This window comes from Anneissia japonica, unplaced genomic scaffold, assembly GCF_011630105.1.
Source record: "Anneissia japonica isolate Jap-2015-1 unplaced genomic scaffold, ASM1163010v1 scaffold3945_len365852_cov175, whole genome shotgun sequence".
NCBI classification, from domain to species: Eukaryota; Metazoa; Echinodermata; class Crinoidea; order Comatulida; family Comatulidae; genus Anneissia; species Anneissia japonica.
Genome location: NW_022684590.1, coordinates 235,607 through 250,600, shown reverse-complemented (window position 1 = coordinate 250,600; position 14,994 = coordinate 235,607). Strand labels below are relative to the sequence as shown.

The window sequence follows — 14,994 nt, the reverse complement described above, 5'->3', positions numbered from 1 at the left end:
GTCCCTGGGTTTTGTTGTGGGTCGACAAAAATTGTTCAAACACATGCGACAATTGGTGTACTCCCTCGTCTCTGTTAATATTATTGTCTTTACTTCTGAACCATTTAGATCCTTATTCATCTACTGCCGACATCAGTTCCCCCTGTAACTTGTAGTATTTCAAATCTGGGATGTGGTTGTGTGTGACCATATGTCCAGTGATTGCTGATTTGTGCATGTCTCATTAAGAAGAACCCATGTTAGCTCTAGTTCGTACCCCTTTATTTATATTTTTCAACCTCATTTCACGTTCACCTAAGTAGTCAAACCTTTTACTATTGGTCGCAATGACCACATAATAACTCTAAGGTGAGTGTTTGCTCATGGAATCTTGTTTTTCGGATGCACTAGTTCTCTCAACTTATTTTGATGTCTGAATCATGTATTAAAGTTGTGTGTGCTCATTCGATCTGATCTTTTCCGATAAACCACTGACATACAGAATCATTAAAAAGCCCCTTTTGGATTTCTCTTTGGTACTTCACATGTGTTGTCTTTCTGTCTTCATGGTCCAGGCAATGTATGATTCCACTTGGAATATAACCATTAGACATGTTAATTTGTTGATAGGTTTGCAATTAAAACTTGGGTTTTGCAATTAATAATTGACATTACTTCGCAAAAAACTAAGCAGTTTGTGTTAGAAATTTGTAGGCCATTTCGAAATTCAAAATGGCCACCATTCTTGATCCATTTGTATATCACCATTCGGCAGCTTGACATTGAAAACACAGGGTTTGGCTACCTAAATCATGTTGACCTGCTCTTATGGCACAGTTTTGTTTTTTATTACTGTGAAAATGGCAGCCATTTTGGAATTCAAGATGGCCGCCTTTATGATTCGTGAGAATATGACCATTGGGCAGGTTGACATCGAAAACCTATGGTTTGCTACCAAAATCAAGTTGATACCGGCTCTAATAGCACAGTTATTGCTATTTTACTTTCAAACTGGCAGCCATTTTGAAATTCAAGATGGCTGCAATTAATGGTTTGTGAGAATATCACCATTGGACAGGTTAACATTGAGAATATAGGGTTTGGTACCAAAATCATGTCGATACCTACTCTAATAGCGCAGTTATGTTTACTTTTACTGTATAAATGGCGGCCATTTTGAAATTCCAAAATGGCCGTCAAGACAATCTCGGAAAAAATGGACCTTTGCGTTTTTGGATTCAGCATACCCAAAATATCCGGAAAATGCAATAAAATTGTTTTGGGCAAGCCTATCTCGCAAACCTGTTTTTTTGGACATTAGGTTTCTCACAAAAGAGGTGGAAGAGTTTAGAAGAAGGAGGCCTATACTGTAATGTTCAACAGCAAACTGAAGGAATCTCCACTGTCGTAGACTTCGCCCGGTGCTGATACGAATAATGATAGATAGCAGTGGCGGATCTAGGGTGGATAGCCACCCACCTTCTGTCACTGTTAAACATGTGTTTCTCGTGAATACATTTACGTGTAGTATAGAAGGCTACCCTGTAAAACATACACTTTCTATGAGATGCCATTTCAAAAAACAAAACAAAAAAAAAAAAAAAATCTCAATGGGAGGGGAGTTAACCCCCTCCCACATTTCGGTGCTTCACACCTCGCAATATTCATTCCCCTTTGCTAAATTATCCGCCACTGGATAGGGCTAATTACGATATAAATTATTTATTTATTTTATATGATGCCAGCATCGAGCGAAGCCTTAGCTTACACAGTGGAATTTTAATAATTTTTAATTTAACAACTATTTTACTTTTGTATTTGCAGGCTGACAGTGAATGTAATGTATTATAATTAAGAATATCATCTAAGTAAAATCAATCACTTGTTTTATTACTTGCATAAATTATTCAAATGCAAGGCCCATTGTTTGTATATTGTCTGTACAAGCCATGCACCACTGTCTGCTTTAAGGTAGACAAGGTTTAAACGCGAAGGCTTCGATCGATGCTAGCATCATGTTTATTATCACGTAATTTTATAATACTAATAATAATTCTGGATTTATATAGCGCCTCCCGTTGACACAACCTCGAAGCGCTTGAACATTATTACCCCCGGATCACTGGATAAAGCACATATGGAACACACACTCAAGCCCCATAGGGAAATTCCATAATGTTGCAGCTATGTGTTCCTCATAGTAAATTTAGGCTAATGTATTACATTTCAGAATAAACTGAGTCAATTAAATCACTGGTTTTATTTTTGCACTGATTCAAATACCAGGCCCATACAATTAGAGCTGAAAACTAGGTCCTATCGCGATAATGTACAGAGCAGCTGCTGATATCAGGCTGGCTGACCATGGGCTGACACGGACTTGAAAGTACTGTAGCGCATGCGCAAAATATGATCTGTGAGACGAGGTATGAATAATTCATAAAATTTTACCAAACTTACCTACGAAAAATAAATATGCCTGTGGGTAGTCCTAGAGAACCATGTTCGAGTTTTTAAACGGCGCCCCCTTTAACATTCAGTCTCCTGATGAAGTCCACTTTTTTTTTCTTTTCTTTTTTTTTTATAGAGTGCACTTGCGAACAGGGGCCACACCGGTTGCGAAAAACACACCCGATGGGCCAATCAATGGTTCGCTGCAACCGAAAGTAAAAACTGAAAATTATTTTTTGGAAAGCTTAGTTTTTTGCTTGTTTGGTTTTTTATTTATTTATTTATTTTTAATATATTTTGATTTTTATCTGAAAAGTGAGGTTTGGGGTACTGTAAGTGTGTGTGCGCTCTGCACTTGAAATTCTGAATTGCCGCTATAGCAATATTCCCCACTACACTGTCTGGAAGAGAGTTCTGGTGAGGCAAACTTTCCCGGCGTGCTTTTTTCATGGATAAACAAACACCAGTGCTTTGCACATGGATGCCTTGCTCAAACCAGGGCTACAAGAGCCGCATTTTTAGCATTGTATAATACTTAAATAAGGTACCTCTGCAAATGAATTATTCTTAGTTATTTTTTTTTTCTTATTTTAATTTATTTCTTCCGAAAGTGTACTTTCTATCACATATAATTCAAATGTCTTAGTTAGGCCTAGGCCTAGTCTTATGCCTCATCGTCCCCCGCTACACAGTACATCAGCAGCCCCTCCCCATACAGTACAGACGTTTGCTAGGTAACAACGTGATTGCACCTTCCTTCCCAGGTGTTCATGTAACATTGACATAATTGTTAGCTAACCAGTTGTATGTATTTCTTTGTGAAAATGAGTACTGCAGCGTACTCATTTTCACAAAGCATTTGCATCCCCTCGTGGAAAGAGGGATTCGAAATAATTGTCTCCATATCTTCGATAAATAAATTAATTACCGTAATTTAGCTTACACTTATGAATTTAGGGAGCACTTAAAATGTGAAATAATCATTTCACTACCCGACAAACTCCGAACTTTATTCATTCATTAGGCCTACATAATAGTTATCTAGATGTGTATAAGAGACAGTTGCTGTACTATATACTCCAACATCACTGGCGCATGGTAACAACTAACTGACTGCAGACCATTTCCGGTCACACATTACTCTCCATAACACAGCACCCCCTAGTTCCGTCACCTCTGGGTCCTATCGCGATAATGTACAGAGCAGCTGCTGATATCAAGCTGGCTGACCATGGGCTGACACGGACTTGAAAGTACTGTAGCGCATGCGCAAAATATGATCTGTGAGACGAGGTATGAATAATTCATAAAATTTTACCAAACTTACCTACGAAAAATAAATATGCCTGTGGGTAGTTCTAGAGAACCATGTTCGAGTTTTTAAACGGCGCCCCCTTTAACATTCAGTCTCCTGATGAAGTCCACTTTTTTTTTTTTTTTTTTTTAATAGAGTGCACTTGCGAACAGGGGCCACACCGGTTGCGAAAAACACACCGATGGGCCAATCAATGGTTCGCTGCAACCGAAAGTAAAAACAGAAAAAAAATTTTTGGAAAGCTTAGTTTCTTGCTTGTTTGGTTTTTTATTTATTTTTAATATATTTTGATTTTTATCTGAAAAGTGAGGTTTGAGGTACTGTAAGTGTGTGTGCGCTCTGCACTTGAAATTCTGAATTGCCGCTATAGCAATATTCCCCACTACACTGTCTGGAAGAGAGTTCCAAACCGGGACTGAAGAATGGATGAAGCTTCTATCAAGCGTTCTAGTTCTAGAGTTTGGCAGACGAAGGGCATGACTTGGCATTGCTGTGCTTTTACGCGTAGAACGACGTATTTCGAATGGAGGGGGAAGTAGGACTTGCAAATCTGCTTTGTGGACGAAAGATTGAGCTAGTGAGTTATAGTTGTGTTTATGCCACTGCCACCTCTGGGGCAAAGACACTATGTTGTCCTCTGGCACTTAAAGATGTCTGAAAGGGTAAATTCGGTGGAGGTGCATGATGGGTCATGTGTCATCTTAAGTACCTTATCACTGTACAAAAATCATAATTTTTTAAAGTGCTGAGATTTATAATTTTTTATATTAAGAGAAAATAAAGACACTGAAGATAGTTATTTAAACAATCGGTAAAATAATAAGATTAGTAAATAATGGTAACAATAGTAATGATAATTCTGAAAATTTGTGGACAAAATTGATTTAATATTTAATTAATTTTAAAATGAAATTTTGATCGTATTTTGCTCCTTTTTTGTGTTATAATTATATTTTCATATGAAATGGTAATCTCTAATTTGCCCCTCTTTTATTTTCTTTGTTATTATTATTATTTTTATTATCATCATCATTATTATTGTAGACTAATAATGAATACAACGACAACAATAATAATAAATACACCTAATAGGCCTAAATACCGTAATTTATATAAATAATAATTAATAACAAATAAGAGTTTGTGTATACCTGTTTATTTTTCGGTTCTGACTGTTGGAACCACGAAAAACCACAGGATATGATGTCGGATGCAATAGAAATAAAGACGCCGCCGCACCGAGTACCAAAAATATCTGGAAAGATTTATTATTAAATATAACTTCCAATAGGCCTAGTTGTAGGTTTACCTACGTTGCAGTGGTATATCTGAGGGTGCACGAGGATGCGCACCACCTGAAAAATTTTCCCTTTCCCCCACCCATTGAAAATATTCAAAAGTCGCGCTCAAGCAGATAAAATTCACCTCATATTACCTCACTTAATCATCGAGACCCCTTCCCCCAATTCACATTCGCATCCCCTCTAAACGGCCTCTAAAAGTTATTGTTGCGGTACTTAAAACAATAAATCCATGTCGATATCAGAATCAACTTCTTCATGACTCTCATATAGGTCGAGTTAATCAACTCCAGAGTAACTTTGAAGGAGATTGGAGGCAAGATTGAACCTGAATGATCACATCGAGCATTATGACAATCTACTTAAGAACATAGGAGCGCCCAGCATTAACATTCAATTGGGAAATACAGGGCCGTCGGAACCGCACCGGCTTTAGCCGGACCACTTTTTCTCAATTCTATTATACTTTTTAAAATAAATATACACTGATACCTATATGAAGTTAGTATTATTGTTCACATCTTTTTAATGTTGTATATTTAAACAAAAATCCACCCTTCTCTTGTTTTTGTATTGCCTATAATTTCAACTTTATTGGCAATCCTTAATTCTAGTAATTAAAATTGATTTTGAAAATCTCTAGAGGTACCAATATAGCAATTAACTATTTATAACATGTTTTGGGGTGAGTATGTTCATGGTATCTACAGTAGTCTACTTCCACTAGCTTTAAATCCTCCCCTGCATGATGGGTGTTGAATGTGGGTAGCTGCTTTGCATGTTGCCAGCTTCTATTTCTGGGCATCTACAGATGCCATATTTTCAAAAATTGTTCACCATGGTTGGGCTGGGGTAGGTATGAATTCAATATCTCAACTAACGTTAAGTGTTGTGTCTGCCTCTTGAGGGGTAGCGGCCAATTGGCATTAGAGGCAGTGGCGTAAGGTATACCGGTTGTTCAGTGATAGTGGTGCTACAATTTATCTAGAGCGTCATCAATAATTTATTAATGCAAATTTAACAAGTAGGCCTGAGTGTAATTAAATGTGAATCAGCCGTATGTTTTTCGAAACCGTATTCATTAATTTGTAGGCCTATTTCCTAATATAATGCATAGTATATTGCAAACTGTGTATTTATAACACATATTTGCATATTTTAAATATTTGACCATACCTGCACTTTTTGCAAATAGGCCTAAACAATAGTCATTGTTATTTTTTGTTATTCGGATTTGTTCATGGAGGAAAAACCAACTCCAGTCATCTATAGCGTATTATTAATATTTCACCATACGTTTTAGAATTTTAGATTCAGAAATATAGGGATAGTGTTCGGCAGGAGTGGTTTTACTATGGATTACTTCATTAAGGAGTAATTTTGTTAACTGAATAAAGCTTTGTTAGCCTAATCAGACTCGGCCAATTATATGCAAAAGCCCCGACTGTATTATCGAACTAGAGTCCCTGGAAACATATACTTACGCGTTTACGCCACTGTCAAATTTTTCCCACATCTGCCCCAACCATGTTCCACTAACTTTAAATTTTGTGTTCTACCAATGTACATGATGGGGAGGGGTAAAGGCTTTACAGTTTTTCCAGCTGCTATTTCCGGCCATGAGAGTATAGATTCTTATAAAGGGAAGGGGTAGCGGCTCAGTAGGTTGTCAGTATCTATTTCCTAGCATTCAGAGATTCCAAACAAGTTGTTCACCTAGTGTTGGCTGTCGTGGATATATTATCAGACCCCCACTAAATTTAAAAACCTGTATCTGTAGATATGGGTAGTGGGTCTGCAGTTTAACAACCAAATTGTTAAGTCCCGCTTCCGTATAACTATAATGGCCGGACCATTTACAAAATGATTCCGACGGCTATGAAATAATAAATTAATTAAACTATTTTATTTATTTAATTTTATTCAATGCTTAATTAACAGAGAGAAACCCAAACTAACCGGTTGTAAGAAAAACATATAAAAGAAACAAAATGGTACAAACTTCGTTTATAAGCTTAAACGAAACTTCATAAAAAAAGTGTCATCAATTTCATCTGAACAATTTAAATTATTAAATGCAACCGCTAATCTTTTGAATAAAACTCTCTTTTTATGTCAACTCGGCCAAAGAGGAAACATGGATAGTTTTTAGTACGAGTACAACTGGAACTAAGGTGCAATTGCAATCAAATAGAATTTTAGCATATGGACAAAAACAACATATCCAAAACAGGTCTTTAATGCTCATTATTTTTTTTTTAAATGAGTAAACAAATTCGGCCAATCCGACTTTTCAAATGTTACGACCAGGGGAATTTTTATACGGCCAGATTTTAGAAATCTGGCCGTCAAAACGGCTAAAATGACAACCCTGGATACGAAGAGTAACTCTACCTTTCTAAAAACGTGCTCTGCTGTTGCCAATTTGTATTTGGCCAACGAATAGTTAACATTTTACGACATGTAGCGTGTGCTTCCTCAGCGACGAGATTACACATGAAACACGATTATATCTCTTGCCGTTGGATAAAATCGATAATTCAACGTTAATATGTTAAATTTTAAATGAAATAGAAATACTTATAAATTGGAAATACTCATAAGCCGGGCAATAAACAGTCATATTCTAAATGAACTTATTTCTTCATTGTTATTTTTTTCATGATTTCATATTAAGCAGGTGTTCGAAATGAACAATTATCTATTGTTCAGACCGACATGTGGTTTAGGCTGCTTTTGTGCTTTCCTGGCAGCTAATAACTATGGTCTATTTAATGTACTTCGTTTGATTTTTTTTTCTGATTTGTATTATATTTTGTATATGGCATCTTTTGCCTAAATAAATAACAATAGGCCTAATAATAATAATTATTATTATTATTATTATTATTATTATTATTATTATTATTATTATTATTATTGTTATTATTATTATTATTATTATTTTGTTCATAGCAATATCAATATTTCGGGTTTTATTATAAAACATCATGATGACTTCTGAACTGATTGAGAAAATAACATAGTTGTTCTTCCTGGGCAATGTCGACTCGGTTACACTTTGACCAAGTAGAATGTTACGCAGGTTATTACAATGGATATTTTTTGTCAACGTGATCAAGAAAATGGTTAGTTTATTAAAATCATTCCAATGCAAACACGGCTAACGCCAAGGTAGAAAGATGCAAGAAGAGTCGGTGTTTTTGCTCTCTTAAGGACTGTTTACACTATGACGATAACGATCAAGGATAAAAAGCTACAAAATAATTGTTCATATAGAATATAAAAGAAATAAGTTTTCACACTTGCACGGTTGCATAATGATTTATCATGTATACGATAAAAATAATATTTTCGCAAATCAGATCGAATGACGTTGTAATCATGGGAAAACGATAAAATCGTAGTAGTAAAAGCGATTTTACCGTTTCCCCATGATTATGACGTCATTTTATTCGATTTTTTAAATTAATTTTTTATCTTATAAAATTTTCTATATGAACAATTGCGCTTTTTATCTTTTTGTCGTTGATCGTTATCTTCATAGTGTAAACAGGCTAGTCTGGTTTTTCTTGGTTTGGCAACGATTAATGGTTAACATGTTTATAACGCTATAAACAAATTGCCAAGCAGAAATTTGATTAGTTTAAGCCCTGGTTTATAGGATAATGTGTGGTTTCGTTTAGATAATTTAATTTTAGTTTTCTGAAATAATACCAGAACAAAAGAAATGAATACAAAATATGCATGTTACAAAAAAAAATAACGCTTCCATGGATAACACAAAAGCCGAGAAATACTGGTATCATTCCAGATTAAATTTTCATTGGTTTTTCCATTCCACAAACAAACGGTGATAAACATATAAACAGCAAATACATGAAAACATTAGATTATTATTCAAAAACTTTAATAAATGAAAATGGGTTCATGATGGACTCGAAACGTCGATCCTTTTTGTCATTAAATTTTGTTTTGAAATTTAATAGGCCTATGCCTATATAGAAGTGTAACAATTAAAACAGCTAAAATCCTACGGTAAAAAAGTTGTCTTTGAAATCATTAAATCGAATATCCTTCATAGAATCGTAACAATTAATACAGGTACAGTATTATTTTTTATATAACCTCTTGCTAACAAGCGCATAGAGATAATTTGTAATAAGCTGATTTACAATTTGATGTGCATTTGGACAGCGTTTCATTATTATATTGAATTAATATTACGATTAATCTAATTACATACTGAAAATCAAAATAAAAGACTTACTTACCATTAAGAGTTGCTTTGTGCTTTTCGTGGACATCATTCCTTTTATTTAAGTTGGAACCAAATAGGCCTAAGACGTTTAATTCAAACGTTATTGCACACGAATTGAAATTTATATTTTATTTGTTTGAATAAGGCCCGGTAAAATGCACTTTGTTCGGCCTGTTAGACAAACTTTCCTGCAATAACCTTTCGCTGAAATTAAGTAGGCAAAATGCAAAAGTACAGATGAAAGACGGATTTTGAATCAGGATTCCACAACAAAATTGTCGATTATTTGAAAATAATCTCAGGTTACCAGAATAATACCCAACTGCATATAAAATGTGATCTCCTCTCTTCAATAATTTTCTCTCTGATCGAAGTGAGCAAAACGGTGGATGAAAGGAAAGTTGATAATGAATCGATAAATTTCTTTAAACTTAAGTACGTTCGATACCACTTTACACAATTTGTATCAGTAGAGTACTGTATTACCAGGAACAGTTCACTGTTTACTGTGTTTACCAACACGTCTCTGAAATATATCGTAAGCGGCGAGTGAACTCTTCATCTTTGTTATGACGTCATTTATTTCTAAATGCGTGTTTATCGATTAAGCCCTCTCCTCCTGACTACCAAATTATATTTGACAAAAACATGACATGCCCTAATATGGTCATGATGACATCACATCATGACAATATAATAGGCATATCCTGACTATATACAGGCATACAACATTTTTGTCAAAGAACATTTAAGTGTGGACAGAGACTTAGGCTCACTTTCCACACGTAGGCCTATAGCGTTAAACCTGTAGGCCTACTTTTGTAGGCCCAGTCTGGATAGATGCCTATTATACACATCCGTGATGCGGAATAATGAAATAATATACAGATATAGAACCGGTGATTTTTGAAGATCTTTAGAAATTAGTTTAGGCCCCTATGTATATTTTCTCTATAATCTAAGGAAATACATACAATGTAAATATTTAAATAATATAGACCAGGAAAATATAAAAGGAAATGAATTGTGATAATCAGAGAAAGTGGGAAATGATTGATAGAGGAGATATGGAGCGGGTTCAGCATTTTAATATTAAAAAACTAATGCCATGTGTTAAATGTTAACACATGGCATTTTTACAAGTGAATTTTACCAGAGGCGGATTTAGGACAGGGGACATGCTTTTGTAAAAATAAAATTGTATTGTCTGGAATGGGCTCTAAACACAAACGGCTGTTTTTATCTCGATTGATTTTCCGATTAAGTACGTTTAAGTTATTATCTATACATTTTGCTTTATTAATTATTTGATAAAATGGAAACACCTTATACTCTGGAAAGATTGTATAATAAATAGGTTAAATGAATCTATAAATTGCCACCAGTGTTTTTATTTCATCATCAATCTGACTAATACGGCTCTACCTACTATTAAGTTCAAAATAATTCGTTTAGCTTAAAATAAGGATAGGCCTACTAGCTGTATACGTGTTTCCCTATATATGAATTTTACTTTAATTCCTTTTCTTTCTTTCTTTTTTTCTTACTTTCCTTTCTCTTACTTTAAAAGTAACATAACATATCTTAGTGAACAAGAATAAGAAAATGAAAAGGAGAATTTCAGAAGCAAAAGCTTATGAAACTCACCTAGTTACATGTACAAACAAACATATATCATGATAATAAATGTGAAGGGCGTTCTTTCTTCTGAGCATCAGATCTAGTTTTGGGTCAAATCATTTGCTAAATTGTTAAAATTAGTTGTATTTTTGGGGGAAAACAACGTATGTCTGTTATTATGGCAACAAGGTAAATTTTATTGAAAATATCTCGGGGTTTTTTTTCATGTTCACCCAAAGTGTAATCGTTTACCAAAATATGAAGGAAATCTTGTTTGAGTTTGGCCACTTTTTAAAGAAATTAGTCGATATTAAGATGTGTATGATATGAATCAATACTATACCTAACTCCCAGAATGACATAAAAACAAATACATTTGCCACATTTGGACAGATGAGAGAGCTGGTACCGGTGTACCGGGTAGCTAAAGCACGAAGAGATCCTTATGGGAAAAGCAAGTTAATGTATGAGCTAGTCCACACACCAAGCGCTTCTACTTTATACGTTATAAGGCGCAATGTTCAAATACATTACATTACATTACATACATTACATTACTCCACATTACATGTTTAGACCTATTTATTTTGTTACACATTGTGAGAAGAATGAGATTAAAACAAATTCAGAATATGGACCTTTAGGTGCCCGAAAATTGCACTTTCATACATTAAAAATCTTACCGGTACAAGACTTATGTTCATATCAACAATAAAATTATTTTCTTAATACAATTTTGGGTGATGCGATCTGCACCCCCACTGCATCTGCCCCAGCCATATGAGTCCTAGTGGCTCTGAAAGGATTTACTCTTTCTTTCTCTCTTTTTTATTGTAATCACTTTAAAGATATCAGGCTAAAAAAATTTGAAATTTAATTTTTAAAAACACTAAAAAGTAAAATGAAAATTGGATTAAAAGAATATTAACTATCTTATAATATCGAGTACTATTACTTTGTAGACTTGAATATTAAAAGACAGTAGGCCTACAAGAAGTTTATTTGTAATTCTATGGGTTAGTAATAATGTGTGCAGACGTAGTGAGCCTGTTTTGGGAATACGTGGTAAACTCAAATTCGCCTACTCTAAATTCTGGTTTGGCGCATGTGCGGTACTGTCTCAGTTTTAATTGGTTTAAATAACAGACGTTAAATCAGACTTAAATCATAATAGAATATTTAGAACTGTATTATGCTTCTGTTAAGTAGCAAGGAAAAACCATTTTCTTTTTAAATTTTTTTAATCGAATGCTATATTCTTTCTATATAGAGATTCAATAAGTTGATTAGCTCAACCAGGGAACAGTGAATTTCACTGTTCCCTGGCTCAACGCACTCTGTTTAAAATTTCTCTGTGTTTTCTTGGAAGTTGCTAATTTATTTGATTGTTTAAAATGACATTTTGTTAGATTTTAATCACAACATAATTTTTAAAGCTCCATCAAAGATCTTATAAACACAAGATAGCTTTCTCCTGGATTTACGCGTAACAAATAGAAGCGTCGATTTGGCAACAGAAAGTAATCATTTTTGGGAGAGGGTGTCCTTGTTGCCATAGATCTGAGATAAGGTGTTCGTGTTACGCCAACGTTCATTACCAAGTACGTTTATTGTTCCTTAATTGTAATAATCGACGTTTCTAATTGTTACGCGTAAAGGTCGGTTCGCGCGGTGTACGCCATGGTCAAAGCAGTAAAAGTTCAAAAGTTTTCATTTTTGCAAGGGGGCTCCGCCGTACACTGCGTTATTACAGAATTTGCACGTGGATATATCGCGGAGAACGCTATCTTGTGTTTATAAGATTTTTGAGCTCCATCCTCACTATCAAAATTTATGTGACAAATAAATGCGACAAGCCCATATTTAGGTGTAATACCGTATGACATCATCATGCCCATATATGGGCACATTACACAAATTTGTCACGTACAATTCGATACTGTGCATAGAACTTAACTTGTTTGCGATGACGTGAGAGGCCACGTTCCTTTCATCATCTTTCTAATGGAACGATTTAAATGTGCATCGTGGGACGTAACATCCTTACATACTGATATTAAATCGAGTGATAGAATGTACCCATCGCCAAAATCACATACATCTAACGTGTCAACCCTTTTGCAAATTTCACTTGTAAGGTTACCAGTCTTTGTGTTGTATCTAATTTTTTTCTTTGGTGTTTTAACTTCTTCGGTAAGGACGCATTGTTCATATACAAATGAAATCATGCTACGGAACGCTGCTAAATCAGCTTCAAATGTTGGGCCATAGTTATCGATATGGTCTTGCAAACGTTTTTTAAAATGAGCATAGAGCTTCATGTCGATAGAGTTCCATTCGGCAATCTTTTTCCTGAGCTTCTCATTTAACGAAATACGTTCAGATCGTTGGTTGCGTCTTAAGTACAAAATGTCATGAAACTTCCAGCAGAGCTTTTTCTTCAAAACGAGTAATGATTCGTCAAACATTTCTGTTATCATTACAAAATCAAATTCATTGTCAAGTTTTCGGATGGTGTAATTCACTAAAAGTTCGTTGCTACATTCCCCTGGATCGACGCCCAAATCCCAAATTTGATTATTAAAAGATCGTTTTTGTTTCGATGAAGATAACTTTTCCCAATAATATGACGAGTTACTAAGAAACATTTCCAATTTTCTTGTTTTACTCATATTATCCTTTCCTTTTCCAATAATCGATCCTATTTTAAAGTAATCAAATGTAGATTCAAATTGTGTCACTGGATTACGTAATAAAGTAATATAAATTGAGTCTTTCGCCATAAATGATTCATAAACCGGTCTGTCGTATCGAGCATGTAGTGTAAATACGTTGTAAGTGTAGTTATTGTAGTCCCCATACATGACGCCCTTTGGGGGCAAAAAATTCTTCTTTGAGTTGAAATCAAAATTCTGATTGGTATAATGTAAATAAGCTGTTTCACCTGCTTTTCTTACAATGTCGAGCTTGTTCACAAGTGCGTAGTGTTCGATTATCCTTGCTAAAGTTGTGCTACCAGTTTTATGCGTTTTCAGAAACGCAATGCTTTTCTTCGGCTCACAACTCGGAACATTCCTAGGTTTTTTGGTAAAAAAGTAAGTTGTTCAAATATTTCTTTGTTTTATTGATATATTTTTTTACCGAAAAAACAATTATTCTCCAAATATATGCCTTTTTTGCATATCATAAAACTGATTCGACTGGGTAAATATCAATAAATTCAATTGAATGTATCAGCAAAATCAACTACTGTATAGAAAGCAATAATACAGTTCGGGCAAATTTCAGCATTAAACTGCAGTAAATATTTTGTTAATACTGAATTGATTAAGTGGCGTCAGATATGTTAGCCCAGTTTGTCTCAACGTGCGGGGTAAAACTCTGCCGACAGTATTCTCAACAACAGTGACAAATGTGTCAGATGTTAATTATGTTTTTGGCCTAGATATTCAACTAGTGAGATAGAATGCAGTTATTTCAGTTAATTTTAATATTAGATAAAGAAGATTAGGATTGTAAAAGACAGTCTTAAATAATCAATGAAATTGCATGTGATCTCTGCGCAATTTCGCAACTTCTAAATGGTGCATATTCGACAAAATTGGTGATAAAATTATTTTCATTTAGTGCGCTGCATTCTATGATCTACCAAGTATAGAATTAATTATTGAACAACAAAAAAAAAACGTTAAAGAATATCATATACATTAGCTAGTGTACAGACTAAATGTAGTCTCAAACCGCACGGTACCATTTAGACACTCACCGATACCTGTTTAAGTTTACATCGTGGATGGTGTCAACGTAAATTTCCTGAATTGTTGTCCTGTTCAATATAATTAATGACATTAGAGTCATAAGCACCAATATGATAAATGTCTATAAAGGAAAAAACATAACGTCAGCACATTGCAGCCAATGATATAAAGTAAATTTTAAAAATTAATTATCGTTTTGGAAGTGTATGCAATATAAGATTTTGTACAGACGGTCCCCAGTGCAGTGGCGGCGCCAGCGGGGAGACTGCAGGGGCTTAAGCCCCCCACCGTACAGGTCAAGTCCTGTCT

The 14,994-nt window shown here is 34.6% G+C and overlaps 2 protein-coding genes across 4 annotated transcripts in view; both read right to left on the bottom strand.

The window, feature by feature from the left end:
• The window catches only part of LOC117107100 (galactosylceramide sulfotransferase-like), a 15,091-nt gene extending 5,173 nt beyond the window's left edge, over positions 1 to 9,918 (bottom strand). The window contains exons 1-2 of the mRNA XM_033248659.1: positions 9,321 to 9,918; positions 4,897 to 5,000 (exon numbers count right to left, since the gene is read on the bottom strand). Of these exons, the coding sequence (XP_033104550.1) occupies positions 4,897 to 5,000; positions 9,321 to 9,356 (140 nt within the window). The 5' untranslated portion in view covers positions 9,357 to 9,918. The remainder of the gene's footprint in view (positions 1 to 4,896; positions 5,001 to 9,320) is intronic.
• A 650-nt stretch (positions 9,919 to 10,568) lies between these two features.
• Positions 10,569 to 14,994, bottom strand: part of LOC117107089 (galactose-3-O-sulfotransferase 2-like) — a 5,720-nt gene continuing 1,294 nt past the window's right edge. For 2 of the 3 annotated variants that reach the window (XM_033248625.1, XM_033248636.1), the window contains 2 exons: positions 14,694 to 14,806; positions 10,569 to 14,002 (listed from right to left, as the gene is read on the bottom strand). In XM_033248625.1, coding sequence (XP_033104516.1) covers positions 12,880 to 14,002; positions 14,694 to 14,806 — 1,236 coding nt within the window. In that variant the 3' untranslated portion in view covers positions 10,569 to 12,879. The remainder of the gene's footprint in view (positions 14,003 to 14,693; positions 14,807 to 14,994) is intronic. The other variant, XM_033248646.1, reaches the window with a different exon arrangement.